At 39.4% G+C, this 22,815-nt stretch overlaps 1 protein-coding gene and 1 pseudogene across 3 annotated transcripts in view; both read right to left on the reverse strand.

Annotated features, from left to right (window-relative positions):
• Positions 1–6,065: 6,065 nt before the first annotated feature.
• On the reverse strand, positions 6,066–16,740 carry LOC149009997 (pentatricopeptide repeat-containing protein ELI1, chloroplastic pseudogene; annotated as a pseudogene). Of its 2 annotated transcripts, XR_016174624.1 has the most exons (3): positions 12,751–16,740; positions 7,537–7,653; positions 6,066–7,310 (listed from the first exon to the last, which is right to left on the reverse strand). The product of XR_016174624.1 is annotated as a pentatricopeptide repeat-containing protein ELI1, chloroplastic pseudogene, transcript variant X2 (transcript). The 2 variants fall into 2 exon arrangements; XR_016174623.1 differs by having other exon boundaries at positions 6,066–7,653.
• A 2,883-nt stretch (positions 16,741–19,623) lies between these two features.
• KEG (protein kinase KEG) overlaps positions 19,624–22,815 on the reverse strand; it is a 39,377-nt gene continuing 36,185 nt past the window's right edge. Inside the window, exons 13-16 of the mRNA XM_089161745.1 lie at positions 22,123–22,456; positions 21,837–22,025; positions 21,434–21,739; positions 19,624–21,318 (exon numbers count right to left, since the gene is read on the reverse strand). Of these exons, the coding sequence (XP_089017871.1) occupies positions 20,080–21,318; positions 21,434–21,739; positions 21,837–22,025; positions 22,123–22,456 (2,068 nt within the window). The 3' untranslated portion in view covers positions 19,624–20,079. The remainder of the gene's footprint in view (positions 21,319–21,433; positions 21,740–21,836; positions 22,026–22,122; positions 22,457–22,815) is intronic.

Raw genomic sequence — 22,815 nt, forward strand, 5'->3', positions numbered from 1 at the left:
AGTAGAAGTAGAACCTTTCTTGGAATGAGGAACAAGGGCAAGGATTATCGCTTGCTACATGTTTTTACGAGGGAAGTAAATCGTTGGAGAGTGGATGGGGGCAATAAATGGAGCTCTACTTCAGTGCTGCACAATTAATGTGCAGTATAGTGCTTCGAATGGTTGAGATCTCGACCATCCGTTTCGTATAAGTGTGATAATACACTTTTAAGAAATGGACAATTGAAATTGAAATCTTGACCGTTCATTGTAGGTGTTGCACATTAATTGTGCAACACCCAAGCAATTTTACAGTAAGTGGGTGGAGAGATGTCTGACTTTGACAATGTTTGGCGCCACGAGAGAGTGGTGGCGCCACCACATCTACAACAAGTGCCCGTTGAGTTGGGTGGCGAAGAGAGATGATCGTCACTGGTGGAAGGTGAGGAATTAGCACACCTCTGCTTTTGGTGTAAGTGTAACTATATTTCTTGTCGCTATGATTCCATTTTGATATTTGCAAATCAATTCCGTTTGATTGGAATGTTCTATCCAATCAAGATCTTTTGGTAAGGATAAAGTTGGTATTTTGAATGTTTGTTTACTGATGACATCAACATTCAACCCCATCATTTAACCAACGAGGGGGCTTTTGTAATTAAATTTTTTTAAACAATAGTAAATGTAATTGATTGCAAACACATGAATCTATATGTAATTTGTCCTTCTCTCTCTATATATAAAGATAACATTTCGAAAGACAATAATTACGTACTGAGCTTATTATTAGGAAACAAGTTGGTGAAACAACATAATGTTTTTTTCTTGTCTAATGGTTTAACTTTCTTATCTTGAAGCAAGTGGATCGTTGGTGCATTGTATGAAGAATACAAATTGAACTTATTAGGAAAGAAGTGGGTGAAACTACATAATCATCTTCTTATGTTCTTATGGTTTAACTTTCTAATCTTGAAGCAAGTGGATCACTACTGCATGAAGAATACAAAGTCATAAGCATATTAAAATTTATTAAGATTGAATCGATCTTTATTTCATCTTTTGTCACTCTTAGCAAATTTCTTGTTTTTTCGTTTAGTTAGGCTGCCTAGCGCCAAGCAATTTGCTGTTTTTCTCTTGCCCCCAGTGTCACGGATTAGACGCTTATTCTTTTGAGTTTTTCTTAATGGTGCTTACTTAAATTAGGTCTAAATTCCTACTGGCCACTTAGTTGGAAAAATTTTAAATTGTTCACAATTCACTTTTTTCAAATTTTCAAGTTACCCACACTTAACTTTTCAAGCTTTGACCATTATCTTTTTAAATTTAAATGGTCAACTAAATAAAATACCTCTCAAATGATTAAATTATTAAAATGTCTGGTGTTACCCATCCTCTCCATTGAAGATTAGAGTTTTTTGGTTTTCCAAATTGATGAAAAAAGTCTCCCCTCCACTGTCAGCTATGTCCAGTGTTGCCAATGCTAGTGCAAGAGAGAGAGAGAGATAGAAGGGACAAAGAGAGGGCGGAGCTTGGATTCAATGAAGATAGCACCAGAGGCGGTGGTGAAACGGTAGAGAGGGAAGAGAATATTGCCATCGGGGGAGATGATGGTTGTAAGAAGTGTTATGTATAGTATGGTTTAGACCCTTAAACCGGTGCAAACCATTTGGTTGAGAACATTTTTCTAAACCCGGTTTGAAGAAGTTGCTCAAGCACTTTTAGGAAAGCCACTTCTCAGAGTGATGTTGGCCTTGAGGAATGTCTTTCAATGAATGTCACGTGGCATTAGGGACTTCTCGACATATGCTTTACGTGGCACTCGGAATCTCACTTCTCAGCAAAAGTAACACTGCAAGAGAATTCGGTTCATCTTAATCCAAACATCAATCAGAGCATTAAATTCAATATTAAATGCTTTGAAGCGCATTAAATGCTCAGTGCCTATCAGGAAGCCTCCCATTCGTTCAAGTCTTTTCGAGCATTGTTCTCTTACGATTTGTCTGAAGATTAAAGGGATGGATGTCACGTCTAAGCCCATGTGACTCTGAACTAATGATCAATTTGGGAAAAAGTGTAGCTGGCTTGAAGCTTCTCTAGGGAGGAGATTCAGTTCTTGACTTGGTGATTAAATTATCCGCTTGCAACAATCTCAACCCTTCATCTTAATGGAAGAGATCCTACAGTCAAGATCCGTCTTCACAATATCAGAGGTAGGGAGTTGATATACAAGCAAAACATTCAGAACAAACGAGGGTAAACCCACTTACAATAACTCTAGCATTAATTCTCCTGCAAGTTCCAAGGAAGACATTCATTCTTGGAGCATTTACTCCTCAATAGACGGATATGTGTTTTCCTGAATCTGACTTAATCATTCGAGGTGGCTTTCCGTCCCCAGAGACAGCCCACTCTCACATCTCTTTGATCCACATGAATCTAGTTCGGGCTAGCAGTGGACCAAATTGCATGCAGAGAGATTTTGGAATAACAAGAAGAGTAAAAATAGCGAGAAAAAGTACCCTATTGCCAAGGGTTTGATCCATTTCCTCTCCATATGTGGTGTTTGTCTGAGTTCCAGATAACTCTTGAAACTCTTTATTTCATTTCCTCTCTCTCTCTCTCTCTCTCTCCACTCACCTCCCAGAGAGAGAAGATAACTGAGAAAAACAATGTTATTATTTTCCATATGTAGGCTATAAATACAAGACGCATTGTCAATAACGAAAGTTTATGTTAGTTCAATGATTTTTATGACTAAAATGCTCTCTTCTTTCATCCATATTTATTGAAGATAATACTTAAAAAACACTTGAGAAAACTTATGAGTCCTATCTAAACACAAAAGCAAGCAAAGATATTATGTTATCCTCATTAAAATGTAAAAACTTGTCAATTCAAGGTTGATAGAGTGATAAGTTCCATACTTTTCAATGAGGAACACATGGGTTAGACCCTTTTGGACGGCATATTAGTTAAAGTTTTTCCCCCTAAAAATATAGTCGAAGTACACGTAAACTGGCCCAAGGAACCTCTAACCCAAGTGGGATATATTTCGTTAGGTGTAGATCAAAATTTTAACCATTTTTGAGTTTCCATTTCCCAACATCCTAAAAGAATTATTATATACTCTCTTTCTATGTTTTAGGTATGTTCTCTTCATCTAGCTAAGAATCAACATTGCTCTTACTTTTTATGTGAAATTGAATTCACATTCGCTTTCAATCAAACGTAGAAATAGAAAACTTCTTTCTTTTCGTTACTTTATCTTTCCTATTACTTTCTTTTATTTCCTCCAAATGTCTACCAAACCAAACTAAACTAACTACCTACACCAGCCACACCTCCCCCAACTCTCAAAAGCTAGCCAAAAAATAAAAATCTCTTAAAATTTAAGGTGGTCCTTTACAGTGTTGTTTGGCTTTCTCTCTCAAATAGAAGAATTCTTTAATTCTTAAATCAAATTTCGTGTAAAGTGCTGCATGGTTGCTCGACAGGATCAACACCTTTTAGTGAATAAATTATGAGTGTGACTCTTGCTGACGAAACATGTAATATCACATCCTTTATATATACAAACTTCCTTGTATCTCCCCAAAAAAATACAATAATAAAAATAAATAAATCCTTGTGAGATGGCAGAAGATTAATGGATCTGATCAATCACCATTTGGGTTTAGTGGTTCCCATCTGTATATTGTTATTAAAACCACTCCAACGAGCATTTCTTTAAGATTTCACACTACCTTAGTTCACAAGGTTAGGCGAAAAAAATTCCCACTAGATAGATCAAGTACTAATATACCAATAAGTGATAACCCAGATTTACAAAAAGAAGGTTTATTATTTTTTTTCTTTCTTATTTGGTTAATTCCCCTTTCAATATGTTATATGTTGGACAGGAGACGAGTGCATGTAAGTTGTGACTAGAGATGGATTTGCTCTTAGTTTTCTGTCAAAGCTGTAGCAGTTAATGCAATTTGGAAGGAAAGAACAAAAGTGTTTGATAAGTTTTTTCAATTCTCAGTGGAATCCTGTACGTTTGGACTACTTCCAATGGGTGTCATTCAGTGACTGCGCCTGGTAGAAGAAGATGTTGGAGTCTGGGAGGCAAACAGATGGAAAGTCAAAACAACCCACTTATGCAATTAGGAGGTTTTGCTACAATTTTAAGTCTTTAACCGACCCACTCAACTTTTTTTCATTTGTTCTCTTATAGGGAAAGCTAGCTTCATGCATGCATCAGCTTCATTTCCTGGAATTATTGAATGTTTGATTGATTTGACCGTTGTTATCAAGTGATGAAAAACGGCTCTATCAGGAAGGAGGATTGAAGATCCTAGACTTGTAGATATCACCAGAGCTCCATTATCTAGAAAGTCATTTGTCAAGCTTCAATGGATAATTGGAGGTTGAGTTCATATAGAATGAAGCATTATAGCTTAGAAACGTCAGGTCAAGTCACATATACAGTAATACAGATGGTGCTCTTCCTCACCAGAAGCTGAGAGCAGTTCAGTTTTTGACTTATCGATGTTGGATCATTGGATGTGTCCAAGATCCTAATAGCCCATGATACAGCAACAGGTGGCTATCAATATCTCAATAGAAAATGAGAATTACAACTGAAAAGAAATCTAGTGAGGGTAGCAACTATCCTCTATGTATATCTCTTATCGGTTCAATTTTAAATTATTAGTGTCTAGCTCTGTTTCTACTTAGTTTTTCTTCTCAGGGCCTCAAAGCAGCTCTCACCAACTTTCTTTGTCTTTGAGTGAAAGAAACAAAGAGACGATGTAGACGTTTCAGAATAGATTTTGTTCAGATGCATTGTACTTTGGAAATCTCTCTCTTATCAAAAGAAAGAGATATGCAAAGGTCGTAGCATAAAGCTATGTCGTCGTCACCATCTTCATCGTCAATCGTCATCAGCTTTATTGAATTAGCTGACTGAGATTATCCATCATTCGTTGCACCATCACTTTCTTTCTCTCCCTTCGTAATTGGTTATAATTAGAGGTTAGGAAAGTATAGCCAAACAGTGCTTAGGAGCAAGGACAAGATAGAGATTCTTGGCTCCTTGCCTGAATTTCTATCCTATCTACCAAAGAGGGCTGAACGATGATTCCCTTTATTTCTAGTCTCAGCTTTTGGGTAAGAGAAAAAGTAAAGCGTTTGAATAATTGAAACCCACTTGATTTTTTCTTGGAGTTTTAAACCTTGACCTCATGTTTCGAAATATCTTGGAGTCCAAGATCACCTTTCTGTCAAGGAGAACAATTTGATGTCCTTGTGGTTTCCCATCAGGTAATAGTGGTGAAGGGTCACCGGTTTCATTGGAGTCTCATCTATAATTAATTTTACTAGTATTTATAGGTGAGTCCTACCTCTATTGGGTGATGAAAAATCGTCCAAAAAAGTGCATTGTTTTCCTTGTCATTGAGGTGATCCAAACTCCACTTTTCTATTAAATATAAATGTTAGGCTGTTGAATACGTCAACATGATGTTAACAGTAACTTGTGAAAGAGGATAATATTATTTCGGCATCTTTTCATCATGTATTTATGAAGGAGGTGGAGGTAGATGCAAAGCAAGATTTAAGATGTGGGCAAGTTCTATATTTCACACATGGAAGGACCAAAGGAGTTTCTCTGAAAAATTTTCAAAAAATTGGAAGGGAAGAGGGAGAATGGAAAGAGGCTGGTGTTGGTATTTCACACATAAATCTAAGGCAATTTCAAAAAATTAGAAAGGGAGTCAAGTGCTGATATTTTACACATGAAAATAGGGATAGAGGAGTCTCTCTAGGGTAATTTCAAAAAATCGAGAGGGTCCCAGCCTTGGGGCCTTGGGGAAGTTTGAAAAATCTCAAATGGGAATGTTCTAAACATAGGCAATGGGAAGAATACTGGCAGGAACATACCATTCTTTTGGTGAAAAATGTACCCATTAGGAGTTTATTTGTTATTTTTAGAATTTTTATATGCACCCTGACTTTACGTCAATATTATAGAAACACCCCCAACTGTGCAAACCTTACACGTTAAGTCCACAAAATTTCACACCGTTTTTGGGCTGATAATGGCTGAGGCGAGAATACCATTGATTAAAGAGTTCCTCTTAAGTGTCAAACCCACATTCCATAGTTCTGAAATAGTAGAAATTTTCTCAAATCCCCAATGACTTAACTCTTTGAAAACCACTGACCAAAAAAAACCTCTTTGAACACCATAGAAGATAGAACACGAAAAGTATGGTAACTGACAACAAGAAATTCTGTAGTCATATTTACAGGTTATACACACCATGGGGTGCACAGAGAAATGCAAGTAATGGAGAGTAACTAGTAGGGGTTCCCATTCAATTTTTGCTGCTGCTACACAAGAATGAAGCTTAAGCAGATAAGAATAACTCATTCATCCAGGTTTCATAAAACTCTATTTTTCCTCAAAGGATAACTGCAGCCAGCAAATGCATAGGATCCAATTGATTCAGGATCAGAGAAACTTTCTGATCTTTTATATATCTCTAAACCTTGTCGCACTTCGGCTAATGTATGATGTATTTCATTGGCTCCTATCTCCAGTTCGTTAGGTGTAAATATTTTCTTCTACTGCTGGGAACCTTTAGAACAAAATTCACCAGAAAGCTCCACTAGAGCATCCATTATTAAAATGGTGAAATCTACTCCCACATCTGATAAAGATCTCCTCCCTCTGAGAGACCTTGGACAAGTATTTTGTAAAAGTCACCCCACATATGAAGGTGTTGCATTATCTGAATGGGAGTCCCATTTGGATGTTCAATGGACCATAAACAACAGTAAGTTTCTCACCAAGGTAGAGGAGTCCATTCTCTTTGTGTTCCTCAACGCCCTGAAGAACTAAGTTTATATCAAGGGTGTAACCTGTTTTGCTGAGATGCCCACGAATGATTTCAACATTGAGTAAATATCTTCAGCATGACCGTTTGTCTTATCCTCTGAACCCAGCTCGTACAATTGTAGGTCCCAATCTTCCAATTTACTACGAGACATATATGAAAAATATATGTAGTTGTTGGAGTTTCGTGGATCCATTTGACATAGCCTTTCTCCAACTGTCTAATCAAGACCAACATTTTGGGGGATCCCACATGCACCAAGAAGATCTGCCTATACCACAGAATCTGGTTCTATGGGCATAATTTTAATGAAGGCTTCAGCTTCATCAAGGAGCCCAGTGCACCCAAGAACAACCATACAAGCATAGTGATACTTCATGGGCATAATCCTGTAATTCCTACTCATAGAATCTCAAAGTAACGCCACCCTCATTGATCAAATCAGCATGGCTGCAAGCACATAAGGCGATTAGAAAGCTGGACAAGTTTGAAAAGACAGCTTCAGTCTTCATTTGTTTGAAGATTTTGAGGTTCCATAAATACGGCCTAATACATAGAAAACTCCATGGGATCAACAAAGCTTTTTCTCTTCCATCAAATACTTCCGAGTTGCTTCTACCAAAAAAAATAAAAAAATACTTCCGAGTTGCAAAGACCCAAAGTATCGGCAACCTACCTCATTTTTCAGTATGACAATAGCACACACACTGTAGTTCATGGCAATGGCTCTGTGTAGCATAGATTCACCTATATCATCCATTGCATTGGGATCAGCCCCCTCCGACAATAATTCCTGTGAAAATTAAAAGCAGATCAAGAGACCAATTAGAAAAATGTAAAACCAAGGATGTTACCTAGTTATGTTGAGGGAAACTCAGCATGCAACTGGAAGGGACATATATGTCCAGAAATGAGCAATGGATGGACCAAAACCTCCCTTAATCCTAGATCTAACATTAGCAGATCTTTTGATGAGAGCAGAAACACATTCTGGGGACCCAGCTGCAAAGGCAAACAAAGTTGGAGGATCTCCATCTTTGTCATGGACATCCACAGCTGCCTCTATGTAATCCAAAGTGGCTTCTACGAGTTCTAGGCTTCCCCTTCTGCAAATTAAATGCTGAGCAATTTGGCCATCTGCATTTTGGGCTTCTAAAAGAGAAATGAGGAGATGCATGGGTCAAAAGATTGACTTCACATAGTGGATCTTCAAAACAAGTAAGATATCTTTCATATTGTATACGCTTAACACTGTCCAAATTCTGTTCGAAAACAAGTTGATGTAGATGGTTGAGGTCATCCTCGAAAACTTCAAAAACAGATGACGGAGATGGTTCTGAGGCATTCATACCAGGACACAAGGCTTAGTGATGTTAAAAAATAAGACATGGTATTTCATGATTCAGACAATAGAGTCTTACCCCAATTAGAAGAATAGGGGAATACAGTCGTTTCAAAATTATAGAACAGCACTTGATTTCACAGAGAAAATCTCAGGCCAAAATTTTCAATAAGGCTGAAAAAACAAGGTCCAGAAGAAAGCCACAAAAAAAGAGACGTGAAACTGAGATGATCACACTGCCCCAGAGAACCAAATCCCAGAAAGAAGGGACTATTTCCTGCTAATATTGGTGATACTCTGATTCTGCCACTGAGCAGAGAAGAAGCCATTAGAACTGATCTTTTCACCCTAATCCTTTAGGTAACCTTCAACCAAGGGGTCAACTTATGAAATGAAAGCTTATATTCATAACTAGTGATCAAGGGTACAACTTTTCATAAGCTGAGGAGAAAAATGACTCGCAAAATTGGTAGCTGTGGCAATAGTCCCTAATTCAAAAGGCAGATTCAACCTTCAAACCTACAGGGCCGCTGGCGTCTTCAACTACAATGGATGAGCATACTTCATAGTAAATCCATTCAACAACCAACTAAACTCTTCTTTTTTTCTTTTTTCTTTTTTCTTTTTTTTTGGGGGGGGGGGGGGGGCTAAACTGTAGGCATTCACCAACCATCTTCCACAACTCCCTCAGTATCCTAACACCTACAACACTAGCATACTGTGAAGACTGTCTACGAACCTTAACTACAGCACGATTCTTAGCTCAGACTAGCACAGCTGCAGAAAAGTCAAAAACTTTATTCAGCAGTACGAATTTCATACTTCCGGAACATACAAGAAATAAGTTAAGTTACATACTGATAGAACCAGTGCATATTTCTACCAGGATACAGCCTAAGCTCCAGGTGTATGATTCTCCAAATATGCCAAGCCCATCATCCCAGAATATAAACTAATAGACTTACTGTATACAAAAAAGAGGCGAATAAACAAAGTAAATGAAGGTTGAGATTTAGTGCAGACTATTGAGTCCATTAGATGATGAAGCATCTTTTTTTTTTTAAACCCCCACTGATACTCCAGGATCTATTTGTAAGTGATTGTACAGGTAGGCTATATTTCACCGGAAAGGGGTTCAGTAACCTCAAAGAAGCTATTGTGAAGCACCTCATGAACCTGTGGGACACATCCAATATCGAAACCCTGCAAAATAAGGAGAAGACAAAGACTAAAAGGATTCTACCCAATATTTGTCTGGGTAACATATTATTTATTCTAATAGTGCAATGATCTGAATAATGAATATAAGTTTTCTCCTAAGAGTTTTGGTGCTGTTGAGCAATGCATACAAGAATGATTTACCAAACCTGATTTTTTTCTCCTCTTTTCTTCCTCCAAAGAAATCTTCAACCACCAAAACTGCTGTCTAATAAGACCTTGAACACCAGTGAGTTGAACCAATCCCAATTTCAGTCCTTTCTAAAACTCTAAATCATAATCCATAGCTTTTCCTTGATGTGACTAGGGGAACCCCCCCCCCCCCCAAAAAAAAAAAAGAAGAAGAAGCCCCAAAAGCATAACGAAAAGAATAAAATAATAATAAAAAAAGGACAGCCCAACAGCATGCAGCATTATGGCGGGATGAACCTTATGGGGGTATTTTGGTCATTCTACCAACCTCTTGAGTGCAGAATGGTCAAGTTAAGTTCACTTTAATTTTAGGAGTTCAGATCTACTTTCTGTTTTGAGTTTTGAGTCCTTTGTTAGCAAGTTATGACAAAGTCCTTGTCCCACTAGTTGGAATCCTAATTTTCAATTGGGATTCCTTCTTAAAGTAGGAAGTCTTAATTTTGCAAGGCTTTATTTGGTTATGAGTTCTAGTTTGAATTCCTTTTCTAGTTGCCTAAGTAATGTCTTAGTGTGAGAAGGAATTCCAGTCCCAATTAAATTCCTTTCTTGAGTCCAAAGCAGTCTTTTATTTTGTTGAGTCCTAGTATGATTTCCTCCAATTGTGAGGCGATAAATAGAGCCACCCATGTGTAATCATGACAGTTGATGATTATTGAATAAAGCTGAGAATTGAAGAAAGACTATTAGAGTTGTGGGTTCCCTAGGAGGGAAGCATGCGGCTGGTTTGAGAATTCTGATTTTGCTAAAAGTCATCAACCTCTCTCCCCGCTGCAAGTAAGTAGTGCATCCCCAAACCCAACCCTGCATGCCCCCTTTCTGTTCCCCCTTGCGCTGTCCTTCCTCCCCTTCTCTTATCTTCTCCCTGCAGCAACCTGGACATCATCCCAAACCCAAAACCCTGTAACTCCTCATTCCCTTCCCTAAAACCCTCCCCCTTCTAGAATTACAATTGTGCTGTCACCCACAGACTTCAACCATAAGACAGTAGCCCTAAGCCTACCCCAAAACCCTAGTAACTTCATCATTCATCTTCTCCAATAAAGCCTAAACCTACAACAGAAAACTGAATTTACATAATCGACCACAGATTCTGATTTCAGTTAATCTACAACACAAAAACCCCCTGGCCAAACCTGATGCCCATTCCCTCCAACCCTAAACACAACCCTAAGTCCTAGAAACCCAAGAATTGGGAGAGACCCTAGTTCTTCTAATCCCAAACTTCTGAAATCAAACCTGAACTCTACAACAACAGAATTCAGATTTAATTTCACAAAACCCTAACACTGCTAGCTGAATCCTATCCTCAATTACCTTAACCCTAGAACACCCCTAAGCCCTAGAAACCCTAAAACTTCAACCCTAGCTTGAGGAACAACTCTGCAATTGAGAATCCTTTGAAACAGAACTGAATTCTTCAAAGCCTAATACAGCCTGGCTGAACCCTAATAATCCCTTCCAATCACTCCCCAGTTAGCCCTGGACCCAACGTTGGAAGTCAAGCTCCCTTCACTGCAGGGTGATTTGAGCCTGTACAGCTGCTGGCCTTTAAGAATTGACTGATATTTGACCTAGAACAGCAAGGTTAAATCCCTAAGTTACAATTGGTTCTCTAAAAGAGGATCCTGAAGACTAGCCCCTGACGTGGGATTATATCAATCCTCCATCTCTATAAACCATCTACAAACCCTAAAACCTACACAGTACAATCCAACCATAAAAATGCTACCATATTTGGGTTGGATCACCTTCACAGCCTAGGAAAACTCAGTCCAGGCTGAATCCCATTCCGATAACTAGAATTCTGGATTCCTTCATCTTATTTTTTTGACGAGACCCAGAAATTATACCCTAATTTGCAGCCAATTCAATTCCAGCACTATTCCACCGTCAAAACCTCAACCATCGGATTCCCCTACACCATTTGGTGTAGCCTTAACATCAAAACCTAGATTCTACAAAACCCTGACCCTACTTTTGACCTAAAACCCTTTGTTGACTTACCCAAGCTTACAAGTTCATCCCAGTTCTTAGATACTGGGTCCTAGCTGGATCTTCCAATCTAGAAGTATTTGGCACCCATCAATCTTAGCCATTATGAAGGAAATAAATAAAACATACTATGAGGACTACAGCAGAAACTAGAGTATTAAATGGGTGACTAAAGGTCAAGATTCAATAAAGTGAAGCCTCCTACAAGGTTAATTTATTGTTAACATTGACATGTTGAGATACAAGAAAAAACATATTTGTAAACATATTGCAAGGTGCACTCTGTTTTGAATAAGTATTTCCCATTGATCTACAAATTTCATCAAGCAAAACCAATGAAAAAAGAGCCATAAGTTTAAAATGCAACAGTTTGTCAGAGCCACCACACACCTCTTGAATTACAAGGCCAAAGACAGTCACTAAGAACAATATAGCTTTCACGAACAAAATATGAGAATAGTAAAAGAACAAAACCCCTTCAGGAAAAATAAAACTGAACAAATTCAATCATTTTTTTCAGTCCAGACAACAATATCCTTGGTGACTCAGTAGGTTACTTGATAAAACTTTGGGGAAAGGTAGAAAAAAGGACTGACATACCAAGAACAAATCAGAGTAGGAGACTAGTAAAAGCTATAACAATATATATATGACAATGTTAAGACCTGGTCCACTAGTTGAGTTGATCATAAGCACCTCAACAACTTACTTAGAGTTGGGAACATTACTATCCTCAAAATATTTCCACCTAAATGGAATACACCTATAGAAAACCTTAAATATTAGAAAGGTTTTCATGCAAAAGTTAGCTCAAATGAGCGAGATGAGACCAACAAATGGAGTTCCATGGCTAAGCATAGCTTTGATGTTTATTTAGAAATGGAATTGGAATAAATGCAGGAGAAATATTCCAGTGCATAACTTTGATGTTTATTTAGTACTGCAATTGGAAAAATCTACAAGAGAAGTATTCCAGTCCATCCAAAAAGTATTAGCTAAATCGCAATACATTACTTTATAATATATTGTTCATTTATTTAGACTACATCATGGAATTAACAGAAGAAATTCACAATATTAACAGAAATAAAGGAAAACAGAGGGGGTGGAAATTTGAAGGTTCAATTGACGCAATTCCTTACTTACCAGGGATTGTACAAGAGCTACGAGGTATCTCTTGCAAATGGCAAAGGAATATTGCAAGCATTGATTGGAAAGTGGGTCTTCTTAAGTCTTAAAAGTATTGCTGGAAAAGTAGGACTTCTTGAAGCCCTAAACCGTAGGCATTCACAAACCATCTTCCACAACTCCCTCAGTATCCTAACACCTACAACACTACCATACTGTGAAGACCATCTACGAACCTTAACTACAGCACAATTCTTAGCTCAGACTAGCACACCTGCAGAAAAGTCAAAATTTTATTCGGCAGTATGAATTACATACTTCTGGAACATACAAGAAATAAGTTACATTACATACCGGATAGAACCAGTGCATATTTCTACCAGGATACAACCAAAAGCTCCAGGTGTATGACTCTCCAGATATGACAAGCCCATCATAACAGAATATAATTTTAGGGGTTTAAGTTTGGTCCAAACCTGTCTTGGGCCCGAACAGGCTGCGAGAGGCTTCAAAACTTGCAGAGCATAGTTTCTGTAACATTAGAACCAACTCGAATCCTTCACTACAAGTATCAAAAGTTCCTCCTGACATCCCATATTTCATAGCTCACCCAAAGTAGAAATTTCCTCTAACCAATGACGAACTCTTTAGAAACCATTGGACATGAAAGATGTCCTAACAGATCTATGGTCACTGATAACAAGAACATCTGACATCATATTACAGATTATACAACACCATCCAGTGTGCATCAAAATACAAGCAATGGAGAGTCACTAGTTTAATAGGGTCCACATATTCCGGCTCCTCCACAAGAAGAATTGAGTTTGGGCAGGTAAGAATATCTCATCCCCCCCCCCCCCCCCCAAGTTCCATAATAACTCTGTTGCATCTTTCTGATCTTTCATTTATCTCAAGGCCTTATAGCACTTCGGTTAACTCATGGGGTTCCATTAGCCCTTATCTCCAGTTTTTTAGATAAATATTTTATTCCACTGTTGTGCCCTTAAACATAAAACTCACCAGTAATCACCGCAAGAGCATGATCCATCACTAAAATGGTGGAATCTATTTCCGTCTCTCATGATGATCTCTCTCCGAGTGACCTTGGACAAGTATTTTGTAAATGCATGACAGTCACCACATGTACGAAGATTCTTCATTATCTGAATGGGAATCCCATTTGGTGTGTTCAAGAGACCAAAAACAATAGCAAGTTTTTCACTATGGTAGAGGAGGGCATTCTCCTTTTGTTCCTCCTCAATGTCATGAAGAACTAAGTTTGTATCAGGTGTGTAACCCGTTTCCCTGAGACGCCCATAGAGCGCTTTCAACGTTGAATAAATATCTTCACTCTGATCATTTGTCTTATCCTCTGTGCGGAATGAGTGCATCTTATTCTTGATCTGAATCCAGCTTATACCTGGTTCCTTTGTCACACCTCGATCCTTCATCAATTTACGAATTTCCCCCACTTCACCCCACATGCCTAGAGATGCATATATGTTTGATAACAATATGTAGTTGCCGGAGTTTTGTGGATCCATTTGAAATAGCCTTTCTGCAACTTTCCGGCCAAGATCAACATCTTTGTGGATCCTACAGGCACCAAGAAGAGCTGCCCATACAACAGAATCTGGTTCAATAGGCATGGTTTCAACAAAGGCTTCAGCTTCATAAAGGAGCCCGGCCCGACCAAGAAGGTCAACCATACAAGCATAGTGATACTCCACGGGCATTATCCCATAGTCCCGACTCATGGAATTGAAGTAGTGCCACCCCTCATTAATCAAACCTGCGTGGCTACAAGCACATAAGACACCTAGAAAGCTGGATGAGTCTGGAAACACACCTTCAGTCTTCATTTGTTCAAAGATGTTAATGGCTTCCCTTCCAAACCCATTTTTTGCACAACCTCCTAGAACTGCATTCCATGTGACTAAATCACGTTCAGGCACCTCTTCAAACACGCAAAACCCATCAAGACAACCACATTTGAAGTACATTGATATCAGAGCATTGGTTACAAAATTATCTGAATCCAGTCCTAATTTGAAGATCAATGCATGAATCTGTTTGCCAAGCTTGGTTGCGGAAAGACTTGCACATGTGCTGAGAAGGGTACTCAATGATGATGCATTAGGCTTAGTTCCTCCAGCCAACATGTCAATAAAAAGTTCAAAAGCCATGTCTCCATGCCCAGCTTGTACATATGCTGATATAATGGCCGTCCAAGAAACAACATCCCGTGTAGGCATTTTGTCAAAAGTGCTACGAGCAGCATCTAACATGTCATTTTGAGAGAAACCTGTAATGAGGGAGTTCCAAGAAACAACATCTCTCACTCTCATTTTACAAAATGCATGAGAAACATCTTCCATTTTCCAGCACCTAGCATACATGGAAATCAAGCCATTTCCTACAAATGGATTAAACTGGCAGCCTACTTTAATGGACAAAGAATGTACCTGTCTACCCATTTCAATAGCTCCTATATTTGCACAGGAAAAAAGAGCACTAGTGAAACTGGACTCATTTGGCACTGCCCCAGATCTATGATACTCAGACAGAAGCTTTAAAGCTTCTTCACTTCGTCCATTCTGTGCAAACCCTGAGATCATGGCCGCCCATGAAGCAGCATTCTGCATAGGAATTCTCCTAAAAATTGCATTTGCTTCATCAACCATTCCATTCTGAGCATACCCAGCAACCATAGAATTCCATGTAATCACATTTGGATTTGGGATCTTGTCAAACAAAAACCTTGCCTCATGGATTCTGCCACTCTGAGCATATGCAGTCATCATTGCTGTTCGGGAAGCAACACTTTGTTCTGGAATTCTTCTATATAAGGCAACTGCGTCATCCAATCTCCCACACTGTGAAAAAGCTGTTATCATGGTGGTCCAAGAAAACTCATTCCGTTCTGGCATTCTCTCAAAGAATTGCTCTGCATAATCAAATCTCCCAATCCGGGTATAAGCACTCAAAATTGCAGTGCCCACAACCACATCTCCTTCAAAATTCAACTTGATTGCCAATGCCTGTAAATTCTTAATTAATCTCAAATCGTCCAGACTAGTGGTTGCAGAGAGTGCGGAGAGAAAAATAGGTTTATCTGGTCTAAACCCGCCTTGGTGCATCTTCAAGAATATATCCCACGCTTTACGATAGTCGCCAATATGAACATAACCTGATATCATAACCATCCATGATACTGAATTCCTCTCTGGGATTACATCAAAAAGATTTTGGGCTTCAGTCATCAGACGAACATGGCAGTACCCAGTGATCATCGTGTTCCAGGACACAACATCCCTGTTGGGCATTTTGTTGAACAAGTATCTGGCAGACTCTACATCACCACTCTGTGCATAACCGCTAATCATAGCGTTCCAAGATACGATATTGCGATCTGGCATCATATCAAACACCTTTCTAGCTTGTTCAATCTTGCCGTTCTTAGCATACCCAGTTAGAACAGTAGTCCAGGTCTTGATGTTTTTACCAGCAAAACTGTCAAAAAGTGCCTGTGCTTCATTTATCCGTCCATTCTGGAAGTAACCGGTTATCATGATGTTCCAGGTGATGGCATCTCTTTGGATTATGCTATCGAACAACTGACGAGCTTCATCTACTTGTCCGAGCTTGGAGAGCTCTTGAATCCTCGAATTCCATAGGTACAAGTCATTTTCTGGTCTCTGACACACCTGAAGAGCCAAAGTAGAAAGGGTACGACGACGGTGGAGGATACAACCAATCATGCCGAAGATCATCTGCGTAACTGCTAATCATTCAAAAAAGGTACTAATCTTTAATCTTTTGCAGCTCATGGTTTGCGAATATCAGCTCCCAAAACCCAAAACCCAAAACCCGAAATCGAGTAACCTGTTGCTTCGACATTCTGATACTGATACGTACTTCATAAATAGGGTTAACTGAATGATAAAATTAAACCCTGCATGCAGCTCGCCCGGATGAACTGAAACCAAAACGAACCACCTAGCTCAATATTTTCTATTGCACTTTGTATTTCTATTATTTGGGTATATATCTTTTTCCGTTTGGGTATTATTATTATTATTTTATTTTACTGTTTAATAAGACCATTTGGGTATAATTGGGATCAAATGAGATGAATCAGGTAATAATAGATTTCCATACAGAATAAAAACGTTCTTATACAAGAAGTTATCTCCTAGAACAAGAACTCATATTTATACTTCAACACTGCATCAGCCCAATGGAGACCAACCCGTTAGCTTTTGTCTCACTTCTAAGTTCTAACACTTCTGTTCGATCTAATCTCTATTTAGTTCTTAACAACCTTATTCCGAAATGCATCTCGCCCTTTTTATATGGAAAAAGATGTAGAGGTTATTCTCATGATCTCACTCACCGAATTTAAGGTCCTGAACAAGTATGCCCTGTGCCTAATAATGGTGTTTTAAACACTGAAAGTGTTTCTTGAAGTTTTTGCCCAAAACCAAAGGGAAAGGTTTTTGAAGCACGCATCGCATTCATTGTTGTCCAACGCACTCAGATTGAACCCGGAACTGATTTTCAACTTACTAAAATCGGAGTCATGGAGACCAAATCAATCTTTCAATCTAGCCTGAGAAGGTTAAAGGCATTTTATGAAGTCAAAAGTTCCCAGAGGGGCCTCAAAGTAAAGGAGGAAGATGCTCTTCTATGCCTTTCAGATACAGGGTGCAGCAGATCTTGGATACTAAGCATGGTGGAAGAATAAAGTGTACAGTGGGCCCAGCCACTTCTTCCATTTCATTGAACTTCCTTGCAGGTGATTCATGGAATCATGATTTTTTCTAGCCAAGTATCAATGAAAGATTAAGAGAAGTTACAGAAAACCAACTAGAATACTGGGCAAGAATTTGATCACGGGTGCTCTCCAGTCAATGAGGACTTCATATATCTGAATCCGCAGAGAAACAGAAATATTTGATTCAATCTGTTTCAGTGCAGTCTGCGGGTCATGGAGATTCTACCTGCAAGTGAGGTTAAACGTAGGTTCAGCAACCAGAACAGCAGCAGCAAGTATTATAGTGCATCGCTAATATGTTTGATCATTCATCAAGGTTTTGGGTAACCTCACAATAGTAGCATCAATCATTCTCACAACCTGCACTGTTCCATTAGTAATTCCAGTCCAGATGAACAGAACACACCAAAGTCCAAACTTCAGTTTCTAAATTGCAATTGAACCATCGCGTTTTGTATTCTATATTTATTTCTGTCCAGTGACATTTTGTGATTCTCCTGAGCCACTAGCCTGAGTCATTTGGAGACCTGAAAGTTACCAGGAAGGAGGATTCCCGGGTCATCTTCCATTTCATGGACCTGAAACTTACCAGTGCTTACACTTTTAAGATGTAATCACCTTAGATTTCATCGCTCTAAATGAGGTGAGATCAAGATCTGAGAGAGAGAGAGAGATAGCATAAAAATATTAAAGATAGCCTAGAAACTTCTTGTTGTTGAATGATATATCTTAAAGGTCAAGCCTGGAACATGGGGACAATAGGAAAAAATACCACATGAGTAAATGGACTGGACCAGCATCCTCACAGGTATGGGTCTGTTACTTCGTGAAGCAACGAAATTGATAGAAACTTGAACCCCAAAAAAACAACTTCTTCAGTTAGGTGCATGCTTGTGAGCATTTCAATAGAATGTGCAGCAACACAACCAGGGCTGATTAGGGAAGGCAAAGAAATTGGGTGTTCTCTAATTTATCTTATCAGCATACCACATGGAGAAGCCTTCAAGGGCCTCTTGCATTCATGCATGCCTGCAATGCTCAACTGCATCTCGGATAACCAGCCATTTCCTCTGGCGGATGCTCTGCTCTGGCCATGATTCCAGTTCCTGAGCAAACATTGCAGCTTTGCACACACCCTCATGTGCTGAACTTGCCACTGAAATGATAATACCCTAGCAAATCCTGAAATACAAAGAAACAAAGACCCATTCGATATCATCTGAAAGAAAGGAGAAATGTACGGCCAAAATGACAATTATACTTAACCAAACTCTTTTTTAAAAAGAAAGAAAGAAGGGAAAAACGAAAGAAGTGAAAATCCTGTACCGGAGCATATTGTCCAAACAACGAGTAGTGCAGAAGCCATTTTAACTGCAGATTCATATTCTTGATGTAAAGAATGCCTTGTTGGTAATTTTAATGGTGGCTAGAAGGGCTTGATGATTAACGTCGTCTTCTTTCACAACTGCAATCGCATTGTTACCAAACAAAGATTCTTTGGAGCATGTCTGATTTGGTTGCACGAACTGGTCGACTTCAGCAGTCGTACAAGTGTAAAGTCCACATGGATCTGTAGTTCCTTTTTTTTTTCCTATTACATTCGCTTGGCAGAATTTCTTCTTTTCTATTGAAATTTCACAATGTACTTGTAGAACTCAGGCAGGCTGACACTTCCCAAAACACGGTTGGAAAAAGAGAGAAGAAAAAAAATACAAAATAGACAGCCCAAATCGAAACGGAAACCTTCTAAACGTTGACACTGAATCTTAAGACCACAGCAGGAGGCTTGCCCAATGCTGCGAGGAAATTCCAACTTTCACATGGGTGGCTGTCCGGCTGAAGCAGAAATTTCGATCCACCAGTTCTTCTCTGGTTACTTAGATTATATTAAATTATTAATAAGCTTAACCTAATATTTGACACTGCCAATGAATGTCCAATGAATTATTAAGAATTCCATCACAGAATAATATTCTAATTCAAAAAAATTCATTAAATTTATCCTAATCTTAGACTAGAATATTTCACGAGATTAAATCCTAAAACTTGGCACTCATGAGGAGAAACCCGGCAGAGGATCCAAGCTCGTTAACCCAAGCCACTTTCAAAAATCTGCACAGAACATGAAAGTTTTGGGACCCAAAAATGAAGGTAATGACATAAATTTTTGAAAGCCTCAAAAGATGGCCTACTCGAAGAATAGTAGGTTAATTTGTACAGGCTACAAGAATATTACATGACCATAGACACCAAAGAGCTCATCTAGGCGTCACTGACTAAGAAGTAAATACAAATGCCCCCCACCCCTGCTTTTATCTTTCATGCACTTACGTAAATTTGAATGGAGAACAAGAAGACCGGCCGACTGCTGTTCCTTTTTATCTGGCAACAAATAATGAATTTTATCACTCGAGCCCCCTACCATTTCCCCTGATAAGCGGAGCCTTGAGCAAATTGATCAACTAAATCCAGTCACCTGTCATGAGCTGAGACAGCAAAAAACCACAGCTCATGAACCAATAGTTTACAAACACCACTAGGAACACAAGAAGCACCAAACCCAATTGCTATAGAATGCCACTGGTGCCACTAAACGCCTCATCAAGGACAATATCAGCAGGGTCTCCAATCCAGAGCCTCCCTTCTCTCCATTGGAATTTGATTCTCAGTTTCCCATTTGCATCAACACCAACCACTTCACCCTTGCTTGCATGTGTCTCCATACCCCATCCCCACCTTGGGGTCACCAAACCTGCTCTGATTCTAACTATGTCCCCAACCTTGAATGGTCTCACCCTCTCCATTTCACAGGCCTTGCATACCCAAAGCCTCTCCATGAAACAGAATGCTACCCAAAGCTCCCCCGCTTCCATCCTGTGAACTACTCCTATACTCACAGGGCTCACCTCTCCCCATTGATATGTTGGTGTGGATATAGATGACTTCACTCTTACCCAGTCTCCTATGCATAATTCCTCTTCCTCCACCTTCTCAATATCTGTCGGGTCCAGCATCCAAGCCTTCGAGCCAACAGGTGTATATATTCTTAGCTTTCCATCCGCATCTATAGCTGATATTGTCCCAACACTAGCATGACAGTGGCCTGACCAACCGAATCTGGGCTGCTTCACAGATAGTTTTACCCTCACGTGTTGCCCCACCAAAAGCCTATCCACTCTGCTGAGGTCAGACACTGGCCCCACCCACCTTTCTTGCTCCCCACAGAAACCAACAATAACACTTCCATCCCATGCATCTCCTCCATAACCTAAGCCTTGCACAATGCCAATGCTCCCAGGTCTAAGGGATTTCCACCCACTTGCTTCATCCTTCAGTTTAGCCCATTCTCCAACCTCAAATATTTCCTCTACGTCAAGGTCTGCAGGATCTCCTCTCCACAAACCTGATAGACCGAAGAATGCAACCCTTACTTCTCCATCAGCATGTACTCCAGTTATAACACCTCTTGAATCAGGAGAAGTGCCTCTCCATCCCCACCTTGGTTCAACAAGTCCAGCACGGAACCGTACATGCTGACCAACTCTGAAGCCTGGAACCTTCTCAACATCTGTGTAGTGGGTATTCCACCTTCCTTTCCTAAAACAACATGCCAGCTCTAAATAGCCACTATCCTGTATACTATGCACTATGGCTAAGCAATCTTTACCAATGCTATTCCAATCATAACTGGGTCTGGTACCGAGAGACTGCTTTGAACGAACCCAGTCACCAACTTCGAAGCTTGGAAGCCTCTCTGCATCTCCAGGAGCAACTCTCCATAAGCTCTCTCTCCCAGCAACTTTCACCTGCATAAATTAATCAGAACCACTGCTGATTTAGAAGCAAAGCAAAAGTGGCTGACACTACAACAACTAAATATAGAGATACAACAAAAGAACTTTAAAGAAGCCAATAAATTACATTTAGAGTCCCATCCATGTCAATCCTTGCAATCTTTCCAATGGTAGCTGGAGTTTCATCGGACCATCCAAGCCGGGGCTGAGTAATAGATGGCATCATATGAATCTCTTCCCCTGCTTGGAAAGGTTGCACCTTCTCCATGTCAGTCACAGAACAGGAGAAAGCCTTGTTTCTGAAGCAGAAGGCCACACCCATATCACCATCCTCCTCCAAGCTATGGATTATTCCAATACTGTTCCTTGTTACATCCTCCCATCCATATTTGGGGGACGATACTGAAGCCTTCACTCGCACCCAGTCCCCAACCTGCTCATGGTGAAACAGAACATATTAGAAGTAAAAGAGAAATCTTTTTTTACTTCACAGGTACTTCTTGTATACAAATTCCAAAAAAGGATGCTACCTTGAAGTCCTCCACCTTTTCCATGTCAGCAGGATCTGCTTGCCATGGTATGGGTCGATTTGGTATTTCAATGATCAGCAGACCATCTCCCTCAATCTCAGTTATTCTTCCTACACTATGATGTGTCTCACCACCCCAAGCATATCTAGGCTCTGCAACAGAGCGCTTCACGCATATTCGATCACCAATCTGTATAAATTGACGAAAAATGAATAAAAAGGGAAGAAAAGAATAAGGATGAAAACCAGCTACTCTCAAATAAAAAATAAATTGAATATTCCTTTACCCTGAATGGCTCCACCGGTTCTACCTCCTCTGGTTCACAATGCCATGGACTTGGGAGATAGCTAAGTTCCAACAACAAACTATTATCCGGTCTAATACAATAAACTATACCAATGCTCCCTGGAGTTACAGCTCCCAATCCATGCTTTGCAGATGTCAGAGATGGGCGGATCCGCACCCAATCGCCAACCTTGAATTCTTCAACTCTTTCCATTTCTGCAGGATCAGCTTTCCATCCCCTAGATGCTCCGGGGAAACCAACACGTAAAATCCCATCATCATCAACACAAAGAACTGTTCCAATGCTGTCACGTGACTGACCACGTAATCCGTACCTGAGAACAGGACCATCCATTCAGTAGTTTTCTCTTACTGGGGTCTCAACATAGGGCATTACACTAGTAAATATAAAATTTTCATATTCAAGGTTCCTGTTCAAAATCTACCTGAATTCTAGTTCTCAATTGAAGCAACATAGGGCTACAACATATTGACTCAATTATACATCTACCTTTGTGTGAAGTATTAATGGAGGCTGTGATACATATATAACCAAAGTTATTGGTTACTTAAAACAAGATAGTATCGATACCTAATCCATGAACTTTTCTGAGAAAAATTTAATGTTGAAACTCTGAATTAAGCACAACAATTGGGTAGCACAGTAGTTATCACAAAGCCTAGCAAAATAAGC

Source organism: Hakea prostrata, chromosome 7 (genome assembly GCF_041222555.1).
Source record: "Hakea prostrata isolate BN-2017 chromosome 7, UWA_Hpros_2, whole genome shotgun sequence".
In the NCBI taxonomy this organism is placed as follows: Eukaryota; Viridiplantae; Streptophyta; class Magnoliopsida; order Proteales; family Proteaceae; genus Hakea; species Hakea prostrata.